The following is a 12,410-nucleotide window of genomic DNA, read 5'->3' on the forward strand; positions in this document are numbered from 1 at the left end:
CACTACATATGCTTGAGCACTCTTGAGAACCTCAGTGGTGTTTGGTTCAGTGATTATTTCTGGCTTCTCACTGGATTTGCCTGTGAATCAAAGGATGCATTCAAAAGCGTGCAGTTCCAGCTCCTCTGACTGTAGCTCAGTCAACTTGTGAGCTTGTACCCACTGAAGCAATAGCAGCACCTCCTAGGGAACAACCCCAACAAAAAGCAATCATATCACACTTCCCAGTAAAAGTCAGGCAACTCCTATAGGTGGGCAGGGCATCCTTTTCACAAACGGACTCCACAAGTTATAACTCAGTTCAGAAATCTGGCAAAAACTAATATATTACCTATCCTTAATCAAGGGTCAAAGTTAGAAAGTCACAGCTGGGAAAGGATCCATACTAATAGATAACTGTTTTACTTAATTGGGAAACACAGTACATGATAGAGACCCAGTTGTTTTTTTAAGCCTCACAAGAAGTCGCTATGCTTCCAAGTGAAATTCTATAACCTATTTTTGCAATATATTAAGAGTGTAATTTATAAATGGGTCATTGAATTCTGTGTTCACGCTGCAGTGCTAAATTGTGGGAAAGTTATTGGACTCTATCATTAGGGATAGAATGACTGAACATTTAGGGCAAGACAGTCAATATGAATTGTGAAAGCAAGGTCAGGTTTCACTAATTTAGCTGGCTTTTCAGAGCAGGTCACCCAAATATATGCAGGTATCAATAATTTTTTCTCTATATGGACTTGGAAAAGGCATTCGATAAGGTTCCAAATGATAAGTTATTAGAAAACAAATGCACACTAACTGTATTCTTGCTCCACCCTTTCACTTGACATTTTTACACTAGCTTCTTCCCCTCTGTCTTTCGTTAATCTGAAATGTTGACAACCCATTTCTCTCCACTGATACTGCCTGGCCCTTTGTTCTTCCAGCACTTCGTTTGTTGCTCCAGATTCCAGCATCTGCGGTTGATATATTCATATGTAAATGTTTGGATGGTAGGAATAAGGAGGTCATTTTCCAAATACCTAGGTGTAACATGTGGATTTACACTGGGCTTCTGCCTTCCATGTATTTAGGAACAGAAGAAATAAAAGCAGCAGTCGACCATTTGGCCCTTCCACCATCCATCAATTCACGGTTCCGTTCCACCTCACTATCACTTTTCATCATGATCCTCATTCCCATTAATATTTGGAAATAAATCAATCGATCATGACCTTCCTGGATTAAAAATTTTCAAATCTTCAGCACCTGCAAACTGAGGAAATTTTTCTGCAACTTCATCATAAATGGCCGACTCCTTATTAAAGTGAGGATGAAGAAACAGAAAAGAGGTGTAACAACACCTATATTTACCACTGGTACGAAGTGATGCTTCAACATAAATAGGATAAATCAAAATAAATAAGAAATAAATAGGTTAATCGTGGCTAGAAGGACTTCGGTCTGCAGCAATTTGCCTACCGCCACAATAGGTCTATAGGTCTACAGTGGATGTAATCTCATTGGCTCTCCACTAAGCCTTGGACTACCTGGACAACAACAACACCTACTGTCAGGCTGCTGATTGTTGATCAGTGTTAAACACAATCGCCCCTTCGGTACTAATCAATAAGCTTGAAACCTGGGCCTTTGTACCTCCCTCAGAATCTGGATCCTTAACTTCCTCATTAGGAGACAACAGTCAATGCAGATCAGAAATAAAAATTCCTGCTCAGTGACAATCAACACCAACACACCTCAAAAATGTGTGCTTAGCTCACTGCTCTACTGTCTCTATACCAATTATTGTGCGGCTAGGCACAGGTCAAATGCTACCTATAAATTTGCTGAGGGTGCAGCATTGTCAGTAGAATCTCATATGGGAATGATCATGATGGTACAGGAGTGAGACAGATCGGCTAGTTGATGGTGTTGCAACAATAACCTTGAGCTCAATGTCAGTAACACCAAAGAATTGATTGCTGACTTCAGGACAATGGAGTCAAGGCAACACCCAGTATTTCTTATTGAGGAGGCATTCCTTCTTCATAATATAGTGGCTGCCTTTCTTTGGGAGTTTGAGAAGATTTGGTATGTTACCAAAGACTCTAGCAAAGTTCTACAGATGTACCGTGAACAACATTCTAACTTGTTGCATCACTATCTGGTCTGGAGGGACCACTGCACAGGATCAGAAACAGCTGCACAAGTTTGTAAATTCGGCCAGCCCACAATGGGCATTAGTCTCCCCAGCATTGAGGACATCTTCAAAAAGCGATGGCTCAAAAAGGCGGCGTCCGACATTAAGGATTCCCACCACCCAGAACGTGCTCTCTTCATCAAAGAGGAGGTGCAGGAGCCTGAATATGCACAATAAATGTTTTAGGAACAGTTCCATTCCCTATGCCATCAGCTTTCTGAATGAACACTATATCTCTCTCTCTCTTTGCATATATTTATATTTCATATTTCTTATTATAATTTAGAGTATATTTTATGTATTGTATTGTACTGCCACCAAAAACAACAAATTTCATGACCTACTGTATATCAGTGATAATGAACCTGATTCCAATTCTGAAAAAAAGAATACGGAATGAGAAAGGACTTGAAAATGAAGACTACAGTGGCAGATGCAGTTTAATGTAGGAAAATGTGTGGTCATACCCTTTAAACTCATAAAGACAGATCTCTCCTATATTCTAGATGGTGAGAGATGTGGCATTTTTAGAGATGTTTAAGTTCTAAATACAAAGGTTAAAGAACAAGACTTTCTCTCAAAGAGCCTTGAATAAAAAGAGGAGGAAGATATGCCTTAGACAAACCACCAGAAATATTCTATTTACTGTAGTATTTACCATTAAATGCAAGGAAAGACATATTGGCCTCAGGGAAGCTATAACAGAATTGTTCACACCTAAAGGATTAACTTGTGTGAGGTTGCATCAATGTGCTAAATTTTTCTTAAAAGTGACTCAGTAAACTGGTAAAATGATTTAACGGGGTACATAAAGGAAGGATAAGAAGGCATGAACATGGTCATTGATATTTCAGAATCAAATTATGAAACACCAAAAATGATAGAAATCTGCCCAAAAATGATTATTGTTGTTGTGTCAATTGACCTTTCCAAAACTAAAATCAATAGAAAGTAAGCTGAAGGATATTGAAAACTAATGGGTTAATGGAGTTTGTTGCATCTGAACTATGACCTGCTTGAACTGATAGAAAGCCCTGAGGGTCTCAATGGTCTATTCCTTTTCTGAAACCTACTAGTGTGGCCTAATGGAAGCAAGTATATACTAAATTGTATTGGCAACTGTATTACATGCCTTCATAAAACTGCAAAGGTTAACAATACTGAGTAAAACTCAAACTCCCAAGAATCTATTCTATTTACAATAATTAAATACAATGCCCTGAATTTCTAGTCCACTCTCAAAGATGTGCCAGAAAGATGAAAATGCATTAGCACAGAAACTGACGCAATCTCACTGCATCAACATTGACCTGAGACTGCGGCCTGAGAGTGGTGAATCTGTGGAATTCATTGCCACAGAGGGCAGTGGAAGCCAAACAATTGAGTGTATTTAAGGGTAAATTTGATAGGTTCTTGATTGGTAAGAAGGTAAAGGGTTATGTGAAACGACTGGGCAATGGAGTTGAAAATAAATCACCCATGGTTTAAAGGCAGAACAGATTTGATGGGCTGAATGGCCTAGTTCTGTTCCTCTATGTTATGATCTTATGGCCTGAGACCTCGCTTTCAGGCTATTGAGTATTACAATTTCACCTGGATGAAAATGTATCCAGTGTTTTTCTTCTGATGCAAGGCTTGAGAGGTCAGGCCCATTTTCAGAGTAAAAGACCAGTTAGATGTTGGAATTGATGTCTGAGCACAGCTTATAAATTGGAGAAATGTCACCAGCCAGTCAAAGGCATTGGGATTTGGAGGAGGCTGGAGAAATTTTTGGAGAGATAATCAGGGGGTGGCCATTGCTGATGAGGGGAAGGAGATATCGACTGGAAGCACAGGCATCAATATGGGAAAGGTTGTCAGAAATGGCAGTGGAGGAGGAATGTGGGAAAGGATTGACTTCATGTCATGGAATGGAAAGACAGTTAGATAAGGGGTGTCATAGAAACTTCTCAGTATGGGTTGAACTCCTGAAAACATAGACAACTACGATACTCACCTACAGACTTCCAAGGATGTATCTTGGTGAATACCGTTCTCCTGGGACTATCCTATGATCTATTTTCCCTGGGTAGAATGGTCCAAATTCCCTTGCTTTGCATGATTCACTGTACAAAGAATGGTACCATGTGCTTCCAACACAGAATTTATACCAGGGTCAGCATGGGGATTCAAAGTTAAAGACGTTCAGTTGAATTCCCCATTTGCCTTGTTTGAAAACATGGAAATCTCGGAGATATATTGATTTTCAATTGCATACTGCTGAAGAAAATGACCATGAAATCTAAGTTCCAAAGAAGTGTCCTTTATCAAAAAAGAGTTTGGTTTTACATCTAAATTTCATTGAATTAGTCTCCAAGAATGACCTTAAATATGATACAGAGGTGGAGAACAAATCTTCAGTCATTTTGCCTCAATACAGCACCGTAACACTAATCTCAGAGCCACAATAGCAGTGAGTTTCTGTCACAACGCTAGTTCCCTACCCCAATATCCTGTTTATTCTTGGATCAGTTTCATGTTAACTTAACATTGAATGAAGGATTGCTTTTTCTGATTTGCTCATCTCTGTTAAAACCTACATTAACACTTAGCTCTTATGGTGGAAGCAGACTGTATATAATATCTGAATTCAGATTCATGAAGTACAAGGAGAGCTTTATAACCCATTTTCTTCATTGATTTTCATTTAGTTCAGGCACAGCCTTCTCTATGTTCTCCAGGAGCTTAGAATTTGGAAATGCAAGGTGTGCAAACTGAGAATGACAGAGCTTTATTTTTGGAACTGGGAAAGGGAGAAAGAACTTATCACTGAGGAAAAGTTGACAATGTGAGGTATCATTGACTCTTTAAGCTCTGGAAGATGATCACGCAGGCCAGTGCTGAAATGCAGGTCAGTTATTAATAGCCAATCTTGTGTTTTGTTGATAAATAGCGATGGTCTTTCATAAGTAATGTCTCCTAATTATTCCCCTTAAGAAGTGTTGCCAACTCCTGATAAGCAAGTGTTTTGTTCAACCTCAGAACACTATAATCCACCAAATTACGATTACATCATAGTCAAACCGTCATCGTCATACTTACTATGTCCATCAATTAGAAAATGGCAATTTATTATGGAAGACTGATTCCGAACATAAAACCCAAAACACTACTTTTATTGTCATGTGCATCCAATTTTTAGATCACATCACTAAAAGCGAGGTATCATTATGGCTTAATATTGAGGCAATTCCTTGTCACAGGGTTTGGAGGCTTGTGTGTCTCAATGACCCGCATATCTATGTTGGCTGCAGTCAGAGCTTGATGCTTTGGCTCTTGGTAGGATCAAAGATCAAACAAAAAACAGATCAAAGGGTAGAGGCCAGACTGAGAGTGGTGCACCCGTCCTCCAGGTTCGGGGACTCAGCTCAGTGCTAACAACCCTGACTGGGTAAAACAAAACTGTTACTGAAGAATTCTTCTACATCTGAGTGCGATGGTATTCCTGAGTCTCCATCCAGAACCTGCATGAATGACAGTAGTGAAAACCAAACTACACTCAGAAAATGCTGGAGGAACTCAGCAGGCCAGGCATGATCTACGGAAAAAAAGTAAAAGCCGAAACATCCACTGCCCCTTTTTACATAGATGCTGCCTGGCCTGCTGAGTTCCTTCAGCACTTTGTGTGTATTGCTTGAATTTGCAGCATCTGCAAATTTTGTCCTGTTTGTGAAAACCAATCTACTGACACAATGAAAGAAACCCTGAACACCGCCAGAGATGGAGGACCTTCATTGCTGCCCCAAATGCAAGTACCATAACAGGTGGTAGATAGATTTAAGCAATCAAAGCAATGAATGCAAAGTAATGCAAGTGTCTTTACTAGTCAGGGCATTGAGTATAAGAGTCTGGAAGTAAGGTTACAACTAATAAAACTTCAGTTATGTTGCACTTGGAACACTGTGCGCAATTCTGGTTGCCCCATTACAGGAAAGATGTCAATACTTTGAAAAGGGTGCAAAAAAGGCTTATAAGGGTGTGGCCTCCATGAAAGTATGAGCTACAAGGAGAGCTTAGACTTGGGAGCCTTGGAAGCTGAGGGGTGACCTGACAGGAAGTTATAATATTATGAAAGGCGTAGATAGAGTAGTCAGTCAGAGTCTTTTCCAAAGGGTAGAAATGTCAAGTACTCGAGGACATGCATTAAAGCTGAATGGGGGAAATTTAAAAGAGATGTGTTTGCCAGATTTTTTTTTTACACAGTTTTTTTTACTGTCTGGTATGGGTCACTGGGGTAGTTATGGATGCAGATATAAGAATGGCATTAAAGAGCCTGTGACACAGACACACGAATATGCAAGAAACGAAGGATCTGGCTCAAGTAGAAGTAGAGGAGAATTAGCTTAATTCGGCATCATGTTTGGCAGAGATATTCTGGGCTGAAGGCCCTTTATCTGTCCTGCTCTGCTCTATTTGTGATGCAATGGCCAAAAAAAAAAGGATACGGGTCGTTGAGAATGGTGAAAGTTGAACTAAAATCAATATGGCATTGAGAATTAGGAAATCAGAGGAATGAAGCAAGTATTATGGCAGCAGCTAATTTACACCAGAGTCAAATCCAAACAAAAACAATACAGTAGATGCATCAATTTCATTGTTCTCTGGAGGTCCTTTCTTCAATATTTTGAAAATGATTTTGGGCTGTGGAGAGAGATTGAGGGAATGGAATTGGTTGGACTGCTCTTATGTAGAGTCAGAATGGACTCAATAGGTCAAATAACCCAGCACATATCTGTGCTGTACTGAAGCCGCAAGACAATCTCCAGCCTGGAAACTTATCTGGAATGGGGGATAATGAAAATGCTGGGCGGCTCACTGGTGTTTTTAATGCTTGCGTGATTATCAATCACATCAGATTAAGAAGAAGGACCTTATCAACTGCCAACTCCAAAAATGAGAAACAGCTACTTGACAGCACAACTCTGCCCATGTGTCAGACAGTTATATGTAATACTCCTCCAGGTATATAACTGATCTGTCTCAGTTATTAGTCTTCTAATGGTTGTCATATTCAATCTTATCAATGTCTAACAGCCATAATGATGAAAAAAAATCAAATGTGTTCAGATTTTATTGCTGATTTAGGTTTTCGACTTACCTTGCTCTGATCTAGGTCTAGTTTATTACATAGTACGTGAATGAAGTGTCTTAGAGAGCTTCTGCACCAAGCAGAAATTTATTGTCACAATGAAAGATGAAGTCATGAAAAACATAAAAACCCAGTCTCTAGATGAAGTTTGACTTACCATGATTACCCTTGGATGTTCGAACTGGCGTAAAATGGTTTTTGGTGGTTCTGACAGGCGAGCTATCCTTGGGTGATCCATCTATTGCTGTCATATTCTCCCTCTCGAAGTGTGGTACTGGGATTGGTCCCTGGTTTCGTAAAATATCTGCCAGGGCCCTGTGAAATTCCATTTAAAAAGCATTGAGAAAAAGTACAGTGCCTTTATGTCATAACAAACAGTCAACAGAATCAAGTTCATTTCAATCACTTTCTCTTCTGTCCTCTCCCAATGGCCAGAAAATGCAGAGGCTTTGAAATCACATAAACTACTTCTTGTTATGAGGTTATAGAGAAAGTGCAGTAAAGGTACAGGTACAGTGCAGATCATCTCTGGTGAGGTAGATTGGGAAATCAAGAATTTATATGTAACACTCACTTTGCCTGGTGGCGTGATCTCTGGGTGATTACCCGCTGCCCAGCCAAACCTTAGAACTCTCGTCTGGTTGAAAACTGTGTGATGTGTCCCCTGTTTCAAATCAGTACCCCGTAATGACAAGCCATACACGGGATGCGGTTAAATAAATAAGATTTTATAATTCTTACTTGAACTATGGGGTTAGTAGAGAACCAAAATATAAAATTTTAGAAAGGTGCTACTATATCTTTATTCAGTATGTGCACAAATAATTCATTGGAGCTCACGCAATATCCACTTTCCACCATTTGATCTCCTCTGAACTCCACCGGGTCCCAAGCCCCCGCTCAGGGTTCGCTCCGCTCGCCAGGACACAGCACCGGATGCGATAGCTGACCCCAACAGACTCACAAGTGAAGTGTTGCCTCACCTGGAAAGACTGTTTGGGGCCCTGAATGGTGGCAAGAGAGGAGGTGTAGGGACAGGTGTAGCACTTACGCTTACAGGGATAAGTGCTCGGTGGGAGATCCGTGGGGAGGGACGTGTGGATCAGGGAGTCGCAAAGGGACCGGTCCCTACGGAAAGTGGAGAGGGGAAGATGTGCTTAGTGGTGGGGTCCTGTTGAAGGTGGCGGAAGTTGCGGAGGATAATGTGCTGGATCCGAAGGCTGGTGGGGTGGTCACCATTCAGGGCCCCAAACAGTCCTTCCAGGTGAGACAACACTTCACTTGTGAGTCTGTTGGGGTCATCTATTGCATCCGGTGCTCCCGGTGCAGCCTCCTCTACATCAGTGAAACCCGACGCAGATTGGAGGACCACTTCATCAAGCACCTCCGCTCCATCCGCCACAACAGACAGGATCTCCCAGTTGCCACTCACTTCAACTCTGCTTCCCATTCCCATTCGGATATGTCCATACATGGCCTCCTCTACTGCTATGATGAGGCTAAGCTCAGGTTGGAGGAGCAACACCTCATATGCCATCTAGGTAGTCTCCAGCCCTTGGTATGAACATAGAATTCTCCAACTTCCGGTAATTCCCTCCTCCTCCCTTCCTCTATCCCTATTTCACTCTATCCCCTCCCCCAGCTGCCTATCACCTCCCTCATGGTTCCGCCTCCTTCTGCTACCCATTGTGTTTTCCCCTATTCTTTCTTCACCTTTCCTGCCTATCTCCTCCCTGCTTCCTCTCCCCCAACCCTTTATCTTTCCTCTTACTGGTCTTTCACCTGGCACCTACCAGCCTTCCCCTTCCCACCCTCTTTATAGGGCCTCTGCCCCTTCCCTCTTCAGTCCTGACGAAGGGTTCCGGCCCGAAACGTTGACTGATCGTTTCCACAGATGCTGCCCGACCTGCTGAGTTCCTCCAGCGTGTTGTGAGTGTTGCTTTGACCCCAGCATCTGCAGAGTATTTTGTGTTTGTGAATCTGTGGAATTTGTTGCCACAGACAGCTGTGGAGGCCAAGGCATTTGGTGTATTTAAGGCAGAGTTTGCTCGGTTTTTGATTAGTCGGGATGTGAAAGATTATGGAGAGAAGGGAGGAGAATGGGGTTGAGAAGGAAAATGGATCAACCATGATAAAGTGGCAGAGCAGACTCAATGGACCAAATAGCCTATTTCTGCTCTTATCGCTTCTGATCTTACTGCAATAATAAACTAATACCAATACGCAGGTGTTTTGCGAACATTAAAGAACTCTGGACCAATACTTGCAATTTTGTTGAGTAATGAGTTGTTATATTTATTAAGCAACACACACACGATGCTGGAGGAACTCAATAGGTCTGATGAAGGGTCTCAGCCTCAAACAGTGACTGTTTAGTTCCTTCCACTGGTTCTGGCTGAGCTGATAAGTTCCTTCAGCATTTTGTTTCTGTTGCTGAAGATTGCCAGAATTTGCAGAATCTTGTGTCTCCATGTCATTATATGTAGTATATTAATTGTTTAAAAAACTTTTAATGACTTAAAACAATCTCTTGAATTCATTGGGATTTCAGGCCGATGAATGCATTATTCAACACTCAACTGCTGCGAAATACTACAGCCCAGTAAATCCATCATATGTTAGCATTAATGCTAAGCATCGACCATCAGACACATTGTATTGATAAGTTTTCTTCATGCTTCCCACCATTATGCAGCAAGTAAAGTCACATAGATACATCATTGTTCTGGGAATGAATCGCATATTAGAACTATTGGGTTGGGGGGGGCATTATGGTTGCAAGTTGTGAAACTGTGACTAGAGTTCAAATATCAGGTCAAGCAATCAGAGGATGACAGCTTTCGGCTGCCAGTGATGAGGAGTGTGCTTCTGATTTAGGGGAGGCGGATTCGTTTTGAGGTGAAAGAACACCAACCAGGAGTAATTTTCCCAGAACTGGCTTCTATGACCCAGGGCTACAGTTAATTCTGACCAAACCTCATACATATTGTAAAGGCTACACTTGCAAGCGGTGCTTCTGCTGAACACAAACTATCCATGAGTAATCTCACCCACTGTCCTGTACAAACTTTGTTACTGAGCACAGATAAACAATGGATCAGATGATTGGATTCTCAGACATCCTGATTTAGAGGAAGAAACATGATTCACCTCACTTCTAATGTAGCTTTATTTATTTAAAAAATAACCTTTATGCACCAATTGGCAAGCAACTTTAAAAGTTTGGAGCCTAGAAAATGGGGAATTTTCCAAGATTTGGTTGGGTGGTGTAGGAGGTAATGAGAATTATGGAAGTCAAAAAGTCATGGAAGATAAAAAAAATGGAAAATGAAAGAGCACAGGCTTTATTGCTTAGTTTGTAGCAGCTCCTATTTCTAAATAGCTATTCAGGTGTGACTTCTGACCTGTAGACCTAAACCATAGCTACAGAGTTTGGACAGCTGCTTATTCATGACCACAGAAGGCTTAAGGGGAATGGAGGCAAGGGATGACAGTGTAAGTGGAGTTGGTATGAAAGACGGGGTGAACATCCCTAGAAACAAATCATTGTGACATACTACACGTGCCAATTCTCTTCTTTAGTTAATGAATTCACTTTTCACTATTTACCATTTTGTTTACATCGTATCTGCGCATGCCCAAGTGGTTAAGGCGTTCGTCTAGTGATTCAAAGGTCACTAGTTCGAGCCTTGGCTGAAGCAGCGTATGTGTCCTTGTGCAAGGCACTTTACCACACATTGCTCTGCGACGACACCGATGCCAAGCTGTATGGGTCCTAATGCCCTTCCCTTGGACAACATCGGTGGCGTGGAGAGAGGAGACTTGCAGCATGGGCAATTGCTGGTCTTCCATACAACCTTGCCCAGGCCTACGCCCTGGAAACCTTCCAAGGTGCAAATCCATGGTCTCATGAGACTAACGGAGGCCTATATCCGCACTTATGTTAATGCTGAACCTGCAGCAAAACAATGCTGACTGTGACAGTCTGTCCATATCTTTCATTTGATTAGCATTATTGTGCTAATCTTTCACTTAAAAATACTTTTCATTTCATCTGACAGTCACTCATTTCCTATAATTAAAACCAATTTACAATGAAACTATTCTCCATGTTATATAGTTACTTATGGCAGCTCTAAGTACAGACATAAATTTAAAGATAGCATCTTGCCCCTTCCTACAAGTGTAAGAATATAGTATTCCAAAAGTTCCATCACTTTAACAGCTCTTGATATCTTAGCTGTTGACAGGCAACACGGACCTGCTTGCTTATTTCTCCAATAGCTATCAACACAAGCACGGTAGGAACAATTTTTGTGCTAGGCAACTAGCTCAGAAATAATATTCCTGCACAACACAAAGAAAATTAAAAAGGAACAGTCAACATCTCAAACATAATCAGCAAAGAGAGAAACAGGGTTAACATTTCAAGTTGATGACCTTTCATCAGTGAATATTTCATTGGAGAGAAATGATTGTACAGATTCCAAGCCATTGTTCAATAAATTGTGATTGCAATCAATGTTCCTTGCAGACAACTTGATTTTGTTGGAAGTGATTGATATTAGGTATTTCCCCTTTCAAGCTTTGGATCTTTGTTAACTTCATTTCATTAGGAAATATTGGCAGTAACTAATATCTATTCTTTCGTTTCCATTATGATATGCGTAGGTTAAGCTCCCTGACCCATTTACACTTGATTTTAAACCCACTCTCATGTTCTGGATACTTTGATTTCACTCTACCCGGTATGCTTTTGATGCAGTGCATCTTTGCTCCATGGCTAACTTGTATTGATCATTCTGGTAAGTGGCCAGGCCTGTGCTTGTATATTTGCTTGTTCTCTCACGTCTTTTACCAGTAGTGTTTCCTGCAGTTAGTTTATTTATTTTTTGAGATATCGTGCAGAACAAGCCCTCCAGCCCGGTAATCGCTGATTTAACCCTAGCCTAATCACAGAAAAATTTACGATGATCAATTATAAATTTCCCCTTGTTATTTCCAACTTTGATTATTTAGCTTATTTCAAAGTGTTCTTTTCTTAATGTAGTGTGAGCCTTCATATGTGTATTTTAATTTGGTTTTTAGTTTGTTGATAAG

At 40.9% G+C, this 12,410-nt stretch overlaps 1 protein-coding gene across 1 annotated transcript in view; it reads right to left on the bottom strand.

Annotated features, from left to right (window-relative positions):
• LOC140187141 (protein shisa-6-like) overlaps positions 1-12,410 on the bottom strand; it is a 559,403-nt gene that overhangs the window by 489,207 nt on the left and 57,786 nt on the right. Inside the window, exon 3 of the mRNA XM_072242125.1 lies at positions 7,468-7,625. Within this exon, the coding sequence (XP_072098226.1) occupies positions 7,468-7,625 (158 nt within the window). The remainder of the gene's footprint in view (positions 1-7,467; positions 7,626-12,410) is intronic.

The sequence above is a fragment of the Mobula birostris genome, chromosome 24 (genome assembly GCF_030028105.1).
Source record: "Mobula birostris isolate sMobBir1 chromosome 24, sMobBir1.hap1, whole genome shotgun sequence".
NCBI classification, from domain to species: domain Eukaryota; kingdom Metazoa; phylum Chordata; class Chondrichthyes; order Myliobatiformes; family Myliobatidae; genus Mobula; species Mobula birostris.